The 11210-nt window shown below is 39.1% G+C and overlaps 1 protein-coding gene, 1 long non-coding RNA gene and 1 pseudogene across 5 annotated transcripts; 2 read left to right on the forward strand and 1 right to left on the reverse strand.

Annotated features, from left to right (window-relative positions):
• Window positions 1-1892, forward strand: part of LOC112168148 — a 16533-nt pseudogene extending 14641 nt beyond the window's left edge.
• Window positions 1893-3929: 2037 nt separating this feature from the next.
• LOC112181492 lies at window positions 3930-8093 on the forward strand. 3 transcript variants are annotated; one of them, XR_002928877.2, is made up of 4 exons: window positions 3930-4416; window positions 6796-6943; window positions 7242-7407; window positions 7959-8093. It is a non-coding gene; the product is annotated as an uncharacterized LOC112181492 (long non-coding RNA). The 3 variants fall into 3 exon arrangements; XR_005808170.1 differs by lacking the exon at window positions 6796-6943; XR_005808175.1 differs by lacking the exon at window positions 3930-4416 and having other exon boundaries at window positions 6454-6943.
• Window positions 7575-10601, reverse strand: LOC112181488 (receptor-like protein EIX2). Of its 2 annotated transcripts, none has more exons than XM_024319847.2 (2): window positions 10121-10601; window positions 7575-8219 (listed from the first exon to the last, which is right to left on the reverse strand). In XM_024319847.2, the coding sequence occupies exons 1-2, from the start codon at window positions 10401-10403 to the stop codon at window positions 7768-7770; spliced, it is 735 nt and encodes a 244-aa protein (XP_024175615.1). In that variant the 5' UTR covers window positions 10404-10601; the 3' UTR covers window positions 7575-7767. The 2 variants fall into 2 exon arrangements, with proteins under 2 accessions (XP_024175615.1, XP_040372137.1); XM_040516203.1 differs by lacking the exon at window positions 10121-10601 and adding an exon at window positions 9034-9100 and having other exon boundaries at window positions 7575-8924.
• Window positions 10602-11210: the final 609 nt, after the last annotated feature.

The raw sequence follows: 11210 nt of genomic DNA on the forward strand, positions 1-11210 counted from the left end.
CCAGATGCATATGCAAAAGTACAAATTGGTAATCAGGTCTTAAAGACGAAAACAGTTCAAACTCGAATTCTGAACCCAATGTGGAATGAGGACCTGATGTTTGTTGCTGCTGAACCCTTTGATGACCATCTGATCATTTCAGTTGAAGATCGTGTTGGTTCAAACAAAGATGAGACCTTAGGAAGGGTTGTCATACCATTGAACACTGTTGAGAGGCGTGCTGATGATCGAAATATTCGTGGGCGGTGGTATAACCTTGAAAAGCACATGTCAGATGCCATGGAGCTGGAGGGAGAGCAGCGGAAGAAAGATAAAGAAAGAGATAAGTTTTCCAGCAGAATCCATCTTCGTATTTGTCTTGATGGAGGGTATCATGTGCTTGATGAGTCTACTCACTATAGTAGTGACCTTCGACCTACAGCTAAGCCGCTTTGGAAGTCATCCATTGGTGTCTTGGAGCTCGGAATTCTAATGCTAATGGTCTACACCAATGAAAACAAGGATGGGAAGGGTACATCAGATACATATTGTGTAGCAAAGATGGGCACAAATGGGTTCGTACTCGACCATAAATAACAGTCTAAGCCCAAAGTACAATGAGCAGTACACTTGGGAGGTATTTGATCCTGCAACCGTTCTCACAGTGGGGTTTTCGATAACTCTCAGATTTTTGGTAATTCAAATGGCAACAGAGATGTGAAAATTGCAAGGTCAGGATTCGTATGTCTACCCTGAGACTGGTCGCGTCTACACACACACTTACCCATTACTAGTCCTTCATCCTTCAGGTGTCAAGAAGATGGGTGAATTGCATCTTGCAATAAGATTTTCATGCACATCACTGGTTAACATGATGTTCAAATACTCTAGACCTCTTTTGCCGAAGATGCATTATGTAAGGCCGTTGACTGTGATGCAGCAAGACATGCTACGTCACCAAGCTGTCAACATAGTTGCAGCCCGGCTTAGTCGGGCGGAACCACCTCTTAGGAAGGAAGTGGTGGAATACATGTCTGATGCAGATTCTCATCTTTGGAGCATGAGGCGTAGCAAGGCAACTTTTTCAGACTGATGACTGTATTTTCGGGATTGTTTGCTGTTGGAAAATGGTTTGGAGAAGTATGCATGTGGAAAAACCCCATCACAACAGCACTTGTACATGTTCTCTTTGTGATGCTTGTGTGCTTTCCTGAACTGATTTTGCCGACTGTTTTCCTGTACATGTTTCTAATTGGGATTTGGAATTTCCGATATCGCCAAGGTACCCTCCTCACATGAACACAAGGATCTCATATGCAGATGCCGTGCACCCAGATGAGCTTGATGAAGAATTCGACACATTTCCAACATCTAAGGGTTCAGATATAGTTCGGATGAGGTATGATCGCTTAAGGAGTGTTGCTGGAAGGATTCAAACGGTGGTGGGTGATGTTGCAACTCAAGGGGAGCGAATGCAGGCGCTTCTCAGCTGGCGGGATCCTCGTGCCACTATGTTATTTATCACATTCTGTCTTGTGGCTGCTATTGTGTTATACGTAACACCTTTCCAGGTTTTGGTTCTTCTCGGTGGGGTTTACTTCATGAGGCACCCCAGGTTCAGGCATAAGATGCCATCAGCCCCAGTTAACTTTTTCCGAAGGCTGCCAGCGAGGACGGATAGTATGTTGTAGATGGTCCATTGAGATGTGGTTAAATTTGCACTGCCAGTAAATCTTTCGGTGTATCTGCTGCTGTTCTTTTTATTGTGTATTTCAATCTTGAAATGCATATGTATGCAACTGTAGAATTAAGTTTAGTGCTTTTGCAGCTTTGCTTTGTGTTCTGTATTTGAAGTATCTATCAATGGAATGTAACAAATACTGGCATGTCATATATTCTTCATGGTGGTGTTAGCTGAAATCCCAACTGCCTTTTAATTCAAATCCTCTCAAGTTACGAATTACAAGTTGTAACTGCCTATGCTCTCAAGTTGTAACAGCTTTGGGGTCACGCATTCATCTTAGAAAAGATTTTAGTTGTTGCCTGAAGTATTTCATCCCCTGTGCTCATTATTCTATCCCAATTCTGCCCTCTCAACATTCAAGCTATCAGCAGAAAAGTCAGATCGGAACGATATATGAATTGGTCAAGGTAGGATATAGAACAAATAGGCTGGAAAAACACCCCCAGGTCTCCATTTTGAAAACAAACTTAAGAGTCACATACGACGTGCCTGGCTACTACTATATCGCTCAGAAGCCTCAGAGATCTACTAGCCAGAAAAAAACCAAGTCAAAACTGATCAATTTGGTATTTATAAGATTGTTTTTCTTCTTTGGTGCTAGGAGATGCACGCATATAATTAATCTTATTTCATGAAGTACAAATTATATTACAAGCGGCCTCATAGGTAGGATAGGTTCATGCCTATCAAACGAGGGAACCTTATTTACTGAAATTTATGTTACATGTGGATGGTCTCATTCAGGCATCAGACCATTGTACTTCCATTCCACCCAAGTCGCTCTCCGGCACTCCCAAGGCCTTCCACACAGCTTTAGAGGCGTCGACAATACTGTTAGGACATGGAGACATAAAATATAATGTAGTTCAAAAGTATATATCAAAAATCATATTAGTTTACGAGATCACGGTAATATAGTCATTTTAATTGAAAATAGACATTGAATCCATTATCCCTCAGACTAAGTCACTAGTAGGCAAGTAAACAGAATCTAACACACCCAGTTTTCTTCTCAAGAAGTGGTGGATATGCAATTTTCACATACGTGCCAGGCACAGATTACCAACTGCACCACTGTAGAAAGGCATGAAATTGAAGAATGCCGACTGAAAACCCAACATTGCCTATGTCAGATATTAACACCACCCTTGTAAAATCCATAATGCCTCAGTAAAGTCCAGCTAAATTGAAAACAAGGCTCCATTTAAAACAAGAAAGAAATTAGAAGACAAGAGGCCAGTTTGGTCGTGTAATTACTTCAAGTTCACGAGGGTACACATTGAAATTTCGAATATTTCATTAAATCACCGATATGGTAGGCGCGCGGCGGCTACTGCTTCCAAAAATCCAAAAGGAAAAGGAAAAGGAAAAGGAGGCCCTGGGATAGAATTGATTTAGAAGAAACATACAATCCAATCCAATTAGGAATAGAAAACCTAATCAAAGTAGATAACCTAGAAAAATTAGACACTATATAAAGGCCCCACGATCAGTCAAAGCCGCATCTCATTGTATTCTCCCTGTGCAATTATCTCTCACCTTCAATCTTCGAGAAGCCTTAAATGCATCCATCTTGCAATTGATTATGAGGAGAAAGGACCTGCAAAACAAAAGAAGAATACAAAATAAAATAAGATTGATACTTTTACCATTTGTTACCCATGAGTCCCTCCTCCCCCAATTCCTCAATAAGCTTGAGAATTTATAGTCATTGATTCGTTAATCCTCACTTCATGGTTCTTGATCCCTACTCCATGTTGTAGTGGGTGAAGTGGTGTTTTCACGTTCTCACTACCGGATCATGTTTTAGTGTATTTCATTTTATCTAGTTGTTAGTTTCTTTAGAGCTTCAGTCATTCAGCTTGGTCATTAGGGTAAAGGTTCCAAAGGCAAAATTTTGCACCCCACACCTAGCCTTTTTGTGACATTATCCAATTGATTTTCATAGTATTATATATATGCTTGTAATTTTATATCAACTCTAGCTTGGGCAAAACGAGTCGATCAAAGCTTGAAAAAAACAATTTGAGTGGAGCAAAGCCTAGCAATGCCGCAGTTGAGCTTTAATAACATCATTCGAGCTTGAGACAAAAGATTGAGCTCTTAGAAAATTCGAATACCTTGATGTCAAACTTGACTAAACCCTTGACTTTGTTTAAATACGAGTTTTTGGCGCGTAAGGGTAGTTTCGGCCATATATATTAAAACAGGGAAAGTGAAAACCTTCTTCGGTTCTTCCCCGTCGCCAAGCTTCACCTTATCAAATTCCACTGCAATGTAAAAATGGTGAACCATTTCTGGGAATTATAACATGAAACATACAGACCCAGATGGCGAAAGAGACTATATACTAACAAAGCAAGCCCATATGTGCTTGATATGTGCACAACTGGTCATATTCACCAGTGATTGGGTTCAACGGAGCTGAAGGAGTGAAGGTTTTCAAAATGTGTTCGAATTAGTGGTGGAGACCACAAGGTTACATTTTCGGGCAATTTCCAGATTACAATCGGAAAATTTTATCCCCATTGTGCTTGACAAATCTGTATGCACACCAAATGTATGTGAAAATGCCGCACCCATTTCAGCTATGAATACAAAACCACGTTTTGGGAGGGAAATTTGGATGAATCAGTGGACGACATTGTGGACTTTGAAAATTTGGAGGGATGACTTCTTTATATCTATAATGGGTAAGCCTTCTCTCATTTCTTTATTCTCTGTTCTCTGTTCATGTTTAGAATTTGCTGTTTTTCTGTCAATGATTTATATCATAAGTTTAGTGAATTTATTAATTGATTCATCATATTTCGGTTACTTATGTATCTTTGTTTCTGATAGACCAATTTAACCTATATCAGTAAACAACTAAACCTATATTCAGTGAAATACATTAGTACAATACCAGAAACACAATTTATTTAGATTCCAGTAGAAAACATAATAGAAAGCACAAGTAGAGATTGTAACTTACAAGTCTCCCAATTCAATTAACCATCTTCAATCTCTCAAACTTGACCTTATTGAACCTTTCTTCACAACAAGTAATACGCTTCACTGCGATTAGCAGAAGGAGAACTTATCTTTAGTTTTGTCAAGAAACTGGAAATATGCATGCCTCCATGACCTCTTTATCACCAAACCGCCAAAAACAACCCAAAATCCCATGATGAACCCCAATGCTGTGCTTGCATACAACCATAGTTTTCCATAATTCTCTTCTTCATCTTCTTCAGCATCTGCATCCTGATCGTTGTTGGATGCTGCATTGGTTTGGCAATGGTGGTCCACAAAGTCCTGAGTTTCCTTCAATGACATTGGGATCATTGAAGGTAAGGAATTGGTTGGCTGATGGAATTGGCCCAGAGAGGTTGTTGTATGACAAGTTCAATTCATGTAGTGAAATCAAAGAGGTCATGTTTAAAGGAATTGGAACCTAAGTATGATTACTAGAGAGGTCAAGAGCTTCTAAGTTATGCTGGCTTCCAATACTGCATGGTATCTTTCCAATACTGCATGCTTAATCTCAACCATTTGAGTGATGGTAGTTTGGAACACAAAGAACTTAGAATTTAACCAGATAGATTGTTGTTAGTCTATGATGGTCAAATCTTTTAAACCCATCCAATCCCTAGGAATATTTCCAGATAAATAATTCCTTGAGAAATCAAGAAAGACCAGTGACTTCATTTTACTTGAGAAAGGGGGAACACTGCCATTCATATTATTCCTCGAAAGACCTGGCACACTTAACTTTGACATCTCACTGCCAATGTTTAGGGGAATTAGTCTGGAAAATCTGTTGCTTGCCAAGCTTAGATTTATTAGAACTGGCCAAAGTGGGATGGAACCTACCAAGCTGTTGTTGTTCAAATACACGAACTGTAGAGGAGAATTTATGGAGTTAGGAAGTTCTCCTCTCAACTGGTTGTCAGAGAGTTCCAACCACGTGAGGAGAGGTGAAATTCTCCAAAATCAGTCGGGTATTGTATCGAAATTCCAACATTTGTGTGTTATATCTCTAAGGAAATTTTGAGTTCTGAACTGTGCTGGAAATGCAGGACTCATAAGCTTGCAATCTGTGATATTGAGAAATGCAAGATTTAAGGGAGGAATCCATTCATGATTGACATTGAAAACAACAGAGTTAGATAACTGGCGTGACAGTTCAAACTCACCAATTTAGTGAGTTTTTGGAAATGGTTTTCAGATAATATAAAAAAAAAAAAAACAACTTCCCATGGACAACTCCTCAGATCCAAGTACTGTAACTCTCTGAGTTGTCTAATACTTTCTAGAATAGTTCCATTCATTTCTGAGTTATAGGAAAGCTCCATGTCCTGTAAATGCAACAGGTTTCCTATTGATGTTGGAAGTGGACCGGAGATTGAGTTAAGGGAAAGGTCCATGATCTAGTCAGACACTGTACTTCAACTGCGTGACAAAAATTCAGAAGCTAGGGTATATGATTGCCTAACTAAATTATTTGCGCGAAGTTCTTTTCCTTTCATTTCCTCCTTTCTTTCTTTTCGTCTTTTCCTGGTTTGAATATTTTTGGATGGATGGATAAAGTTCCCCACCAAGCTTTATATGTCAATTTACTGATATAAAACCTTAGCAGCCCAGAAAACTTAATGAATTTCTATTAGTACAACCGTTTTGTGTCCCAATATTTAAATTCCCTTCTGCAATAAGCTTAGTAAAACAGTTATCATTCTTTGAAGGAAAACATTAAAGAGATAGACGTTGTTTCCAATCACAATTATCATAGTAGAATTCTTGATGAAGAGTGTTTATCTGAGTATCCAATCACAATTCACATGGGATGTTCAGTGCTTATGATATCCATGGGGCCTTTCTTCTGTGGACAAGTTTCCTATTCACCAAACTCTGCAAATTGAAGTAATGAATCAATGTACTTTCACATCATTTTCTAAGGCAGGGTATTCCTTTCATACTGTACGCCGAACAAACACAGGTAGCAGCATGAAATACACGAGTACTATTCATCATCATCATCATCATAGGTTAGTTGATTAGAGAATCTAATTCCGGCACCTTATTTTTGCAAGAGAACTGCCAACTTGGCAAAAGTTGTGGGTCAACATTGCTCAAAGATGGCATAATGAATTTCTAGCAGACCTTGTAGCATTGGAGGACTGACCAAAACCGAACAGGTTTCTCGGCACGTTGAATGTCAGTTGGGCTTGATTGCCGCAGGTTGGTACCAAAATGGTGCAAAAACATAGTGTGGTGGGTGGTTTGGGCCAAAACCGACCCAGCCTGCACCTAAAACTTTGTTTCTAATAGAAGGCTCAAGGCTCTAAATACACTATGCAACGACCAAGTTGTTGTTGCTGCTGTTGTTATTGTTGTTTCTCTGGGTATAGCAATACCCAGGATTTCATCAAGAACAGCTTCAACTACTATAATAGTTTTAATTTGTTTTTTATGTCATCAAGAATAGCTTGAACTACCATAATATTTTTAATTTGTTTTTTTTTTTTAACTAGTTCAGATCTTCGATCAGATTGTGTAAAGCTTCATTTGTTTTTGCCAATGGATTGCACAAAGGTTCAGGCCGGGCATTATCCTCTTCGGCAATAAGAAGTGAAATTGATTCCTAGCAGTCAAAACACCTCCATGAACAAGTGCTGCACTCTCGCTACTCCAAAGATATGGAGGTGAAGGCTTTTCTCTATTCTCTGGGTTTGCTGTTTTACTGTCAATAATTTATCATCATATTGTAACTGGTTAGTGTATTTCTCCTCCAATTTCATATTTTGTCTGTTTTACATTTCCTCTTTTAACATACATTTCAGAGAGATAGAACTTTTGTTCATGCAGACACTTTTTTTGGCAAGGTGCAAACAAACACTTCTACTTATATAATGATCATATTTCAGATAGATGCAGGTCTATATACCCAGTCTATCCACATTTCCAGTAACTAAAAAAACACAATAAATATAAATTACAAATTATTATACATTTTTCAGTTCAATCAACCATCTTCCAAGCCCTTAAACTCCTCAATAAACGAGTCACTTCCAAAAACAGAAGCAAAGCTTGTCTTTCATATTGTCAAGAAACTGGAAGTAAGCATGTCTCCATGACCTCTTTATCACCAAACTTCCAAAAGCAACCCAAAATCCTACAATGAACCCCAATGATGTGCTTGCATAGAACCATAATTTTCCATACTTATCTTCTTCATCTTCGTCAACCTTCACAGCTGGATCATTAACTGAACTGCATTGTGTTGGCAATGGAGGTCCGCAAAGTCCTGAGTTTCCTTCAAATGAGGTTGGGTCATTGAAGGTGAGGAATTGGTTGGCTGATGGGATTGGCCCAGAGAAGTTGTTGAATGACAAATTCAATTTGCTTAGTGCAGTCATAGAGGTCATGCTTGAAGGAATTAAACCCCAAAGATGGTTACCAGAGAGGTCAAGTGCTTCTAACTTATGTAAGCTTCCGATACCCTCTGGTATCTTTCCTGTCAAATGGTTATGAGATAAGTTCAAGCTATCCAAAGCCATGAGATTTTTCACCTCTTCTGGTATTTCTCCCGATAGATTATTACTTGACAGGTCAAACTTTTTAATGAGTTCTATGATATCATCAATATATTCATATACTACTCCTTTCACATTTAAGTCGATATGCATAGGATTAGCAGGCGACGAGAAGTACATCATCCAGTCGCTACGCAAGCCATCTCCTGTTGCCATTTGTTTCAAACCACCAAGACATGCAGGAATGGAGCCAGATATATTATTTTGGGAAAGGTCTAAAACCTGAAGAGAGGAGAGATCACATAATTGATGAGGAATATTTCCTGTGAACTTGTTGGCTTTTAGAATTAAATAAGACAATGTATGAAGGTTTTCTCCAATACAATCTGGTATGGTGCCGGAAAAGTTGTTTCCTGTCAGATCAAGTGCAGAGAGATTTCTGCAAGTTTGCAAAGACGACTCAAGATTCCCAGAAAGATTGTTGTTGCTTAATCTCAACCATTGGAGTGATGGTAGTTGGGAGCACATGGAGCTTGGGATTTCACCAGATAGATTGTTATTTGAAAAGTCTATGACCTTCAAATATTGCAAATCCGTCCAATCCCTAGGAATAATTCCAGAGAAATAATTCCTTGAGAGATCAAGAAACTCCAACTCTGACATCTCGTGGCCAATGTTTATAGGCCCTGAAAATTTATTGTTTGCCAAGCTTAGTTGTGTTACATTTGGCCAAAATGGAAGGCACCCTACCAAACTGTTATTTTTCAAAATAACGTATTGAAGAGGAGAACTCACAGACTTGGGAAGGTTTCCTCTCAACTGGTTATGAGATAAACTCACACCCTGAAGGAATGGTGAAAATCTCCAAACCAATCGGGTATTGTATCTGAAATTCCGAGTCTCTGAAGAATTAAGAAATTGAGGAATTTTTGACTTTTGAGCCACTCTGGAAAAGCAGTATCCATTAGTTTACAATCCGTGATATAAAGATTCGTAAGATTGAAGATAGGAATCCAGTCATGACTGACGTTGAAAACCAAAGAGTTGGATGCCTCGCTGGATAAATAAAACGTATCCAATCTGCTAGTGTTCTGAAAATGATTTTCGGATATAAAGCCTTCCCATGAACAACCGTAGAGATACAAGTACTCTAACTCTCTAAGTTGTCCGATGCTTTCTGGAATAGTTCCATTCATTTTTGAGTTGTCGGCAAGCTCCAAGTTCTGCAAATTTGAAAGACTTCCAATCCATGTCGGAAGTGGACCGGAAATTGAGTTTGAAGAAAGGTACAGGGCCTGCAAATTCGAAAGATTTCCGATCGATGTCGGAAGTGGACAGGAAATTGAGTTTGAAGAAAGGTCCAGGGTCTGCAAATTCGAAAGACTTCCGATCGATGTCGGAAGTGGACCGGAAATTGAGTTTGAAGAAAGGTCCAGGGTCTGCAAATTCGAAAGACTTCCGATCGATGTCGGAAGTGGACCGGAAATTGAGTTTGAATAAAGGTCCAGGGTCTGCAAATTCGAAAGACTTCCGATCGATGTCGGAAGTGGACCGGAAATTGAGTTCCTGGAAAGGTCCAGGGTCTGCAAATTTGAAAGACTTCCGATCGATGTCGGAAGTGGACCGGACATTGAGTTCCTAGAAAGGTCCAAGTTCTGCAAATTTGAAAGATTTCCGATCGATGTCGGAAGTGGACCGGAAATTGAGTTCCTAGAAAGGTTCATGGTCCTCAAATGTGAAAGATTTTCGATCGATGTCGGAAGTGGGCCAGAGAACGAATTGTTGAAAAGAATCAAGGTCTCCAAATCCGAAAGACTGCCTATTGACATTGAAAGTGTACCAGAGATTTGTGTATCCAAAAGACGAAGCTCGATGATGTTACCTGTTTGGTTGTTGCAGACTATGCCATGCCAGTTGCAGCAGTCTTTGCCAACCCAAGAATGAAGCGCAGGCAAAGGATCTTGAAGACCTTGCTTGAATTCAAGGAGGGCCTTCCTCTCTTCCTCAATGCAAGCCACATTGGACCTCTCATCATTGACAGTATTGGAGTTGGCAAATATTGTTGTGGCTTCAAGGAAAATAGAAGAACATGGATTTAAGAAAAGAAGGAAACTAACAAGAGAAAGAAGTTGAAAGGGAGCAGCTGCTACTTTGTGGCAAGCCATTGTGTTTGTGTTTGTTTCTGGGTAAGGAAGTAGATAATGGGTACCAGTTCCTCTGATTCGTTGCTATTTATAAGTAAAAATAGCCTCTATTTACTCTAAGCTTATTACTGATAAGTACTTCTGGTTAAGCAAAGATTGCTATTTCATCTATTGGATTGCTAAGATAAATTCTAATGGAATTCTCAGGGATGTTCAGCACAGTATTTGTGTCTAATATTAAAACAGACATAATACTTTTGGGTTTTGTCCAGGGGAGAAGTTTAATTACTATAGACCAAAGTCACCAAACAAAGTCTGTAATCTACTTTTACATGACCTTCCAAGGCTGCTCGTTCCTTTCATACTGTCCGTCAAACACGCAAGGGCAGTAGCATTCCTTTCATACTGTCCGTCAAACACGCAAAGGCAGCAGCATTCCTATTCTAAAGAAGATCGGGAGAAAATGTTACATGATTTCTCATTAATGTGTTTCAAATTTTATACAAGACTGAGGATTTATTTAGGTTCTAAAGATCTGATATTACAATAAGTACACTAGAGGACTGATGATCAGTTGAATGAGTTGTATGTGTTGAGATTGCGGTTCATTCTCATGCAACTAGGACCCATATGATGCAGCAATTTTTGACTTGAGTGAACAAGATATTAATAATGTTTATTTTGGGTAGATGAACATGATAAATCGTGTAATATCTTCTCATAATTTATTATCTAAAAGGCTTTTTGTTTGATCTAAGCTAAACTTGAGCGTCAGTCTCTATAAGAAAAATTCGCGATGCTGCAAGGAAGGAGTTTGCACTTTACATT

This window comes from Rosa chinensis, chromosome 1 (genome assembly GCF_002994745.2).
Source record: "Rosa chinensis cultivar Old Blush chromosome 1, RchiOBHm-V2, whole genome shotgun sequence".
NCBI classification, from domain to species: domain Eukaryota; kingdom Viridiplantae; phylum Streptophyta; class Magnoliopsida; order Rosales; family Rosaceae; genus Rosa; species Rosa chinensis.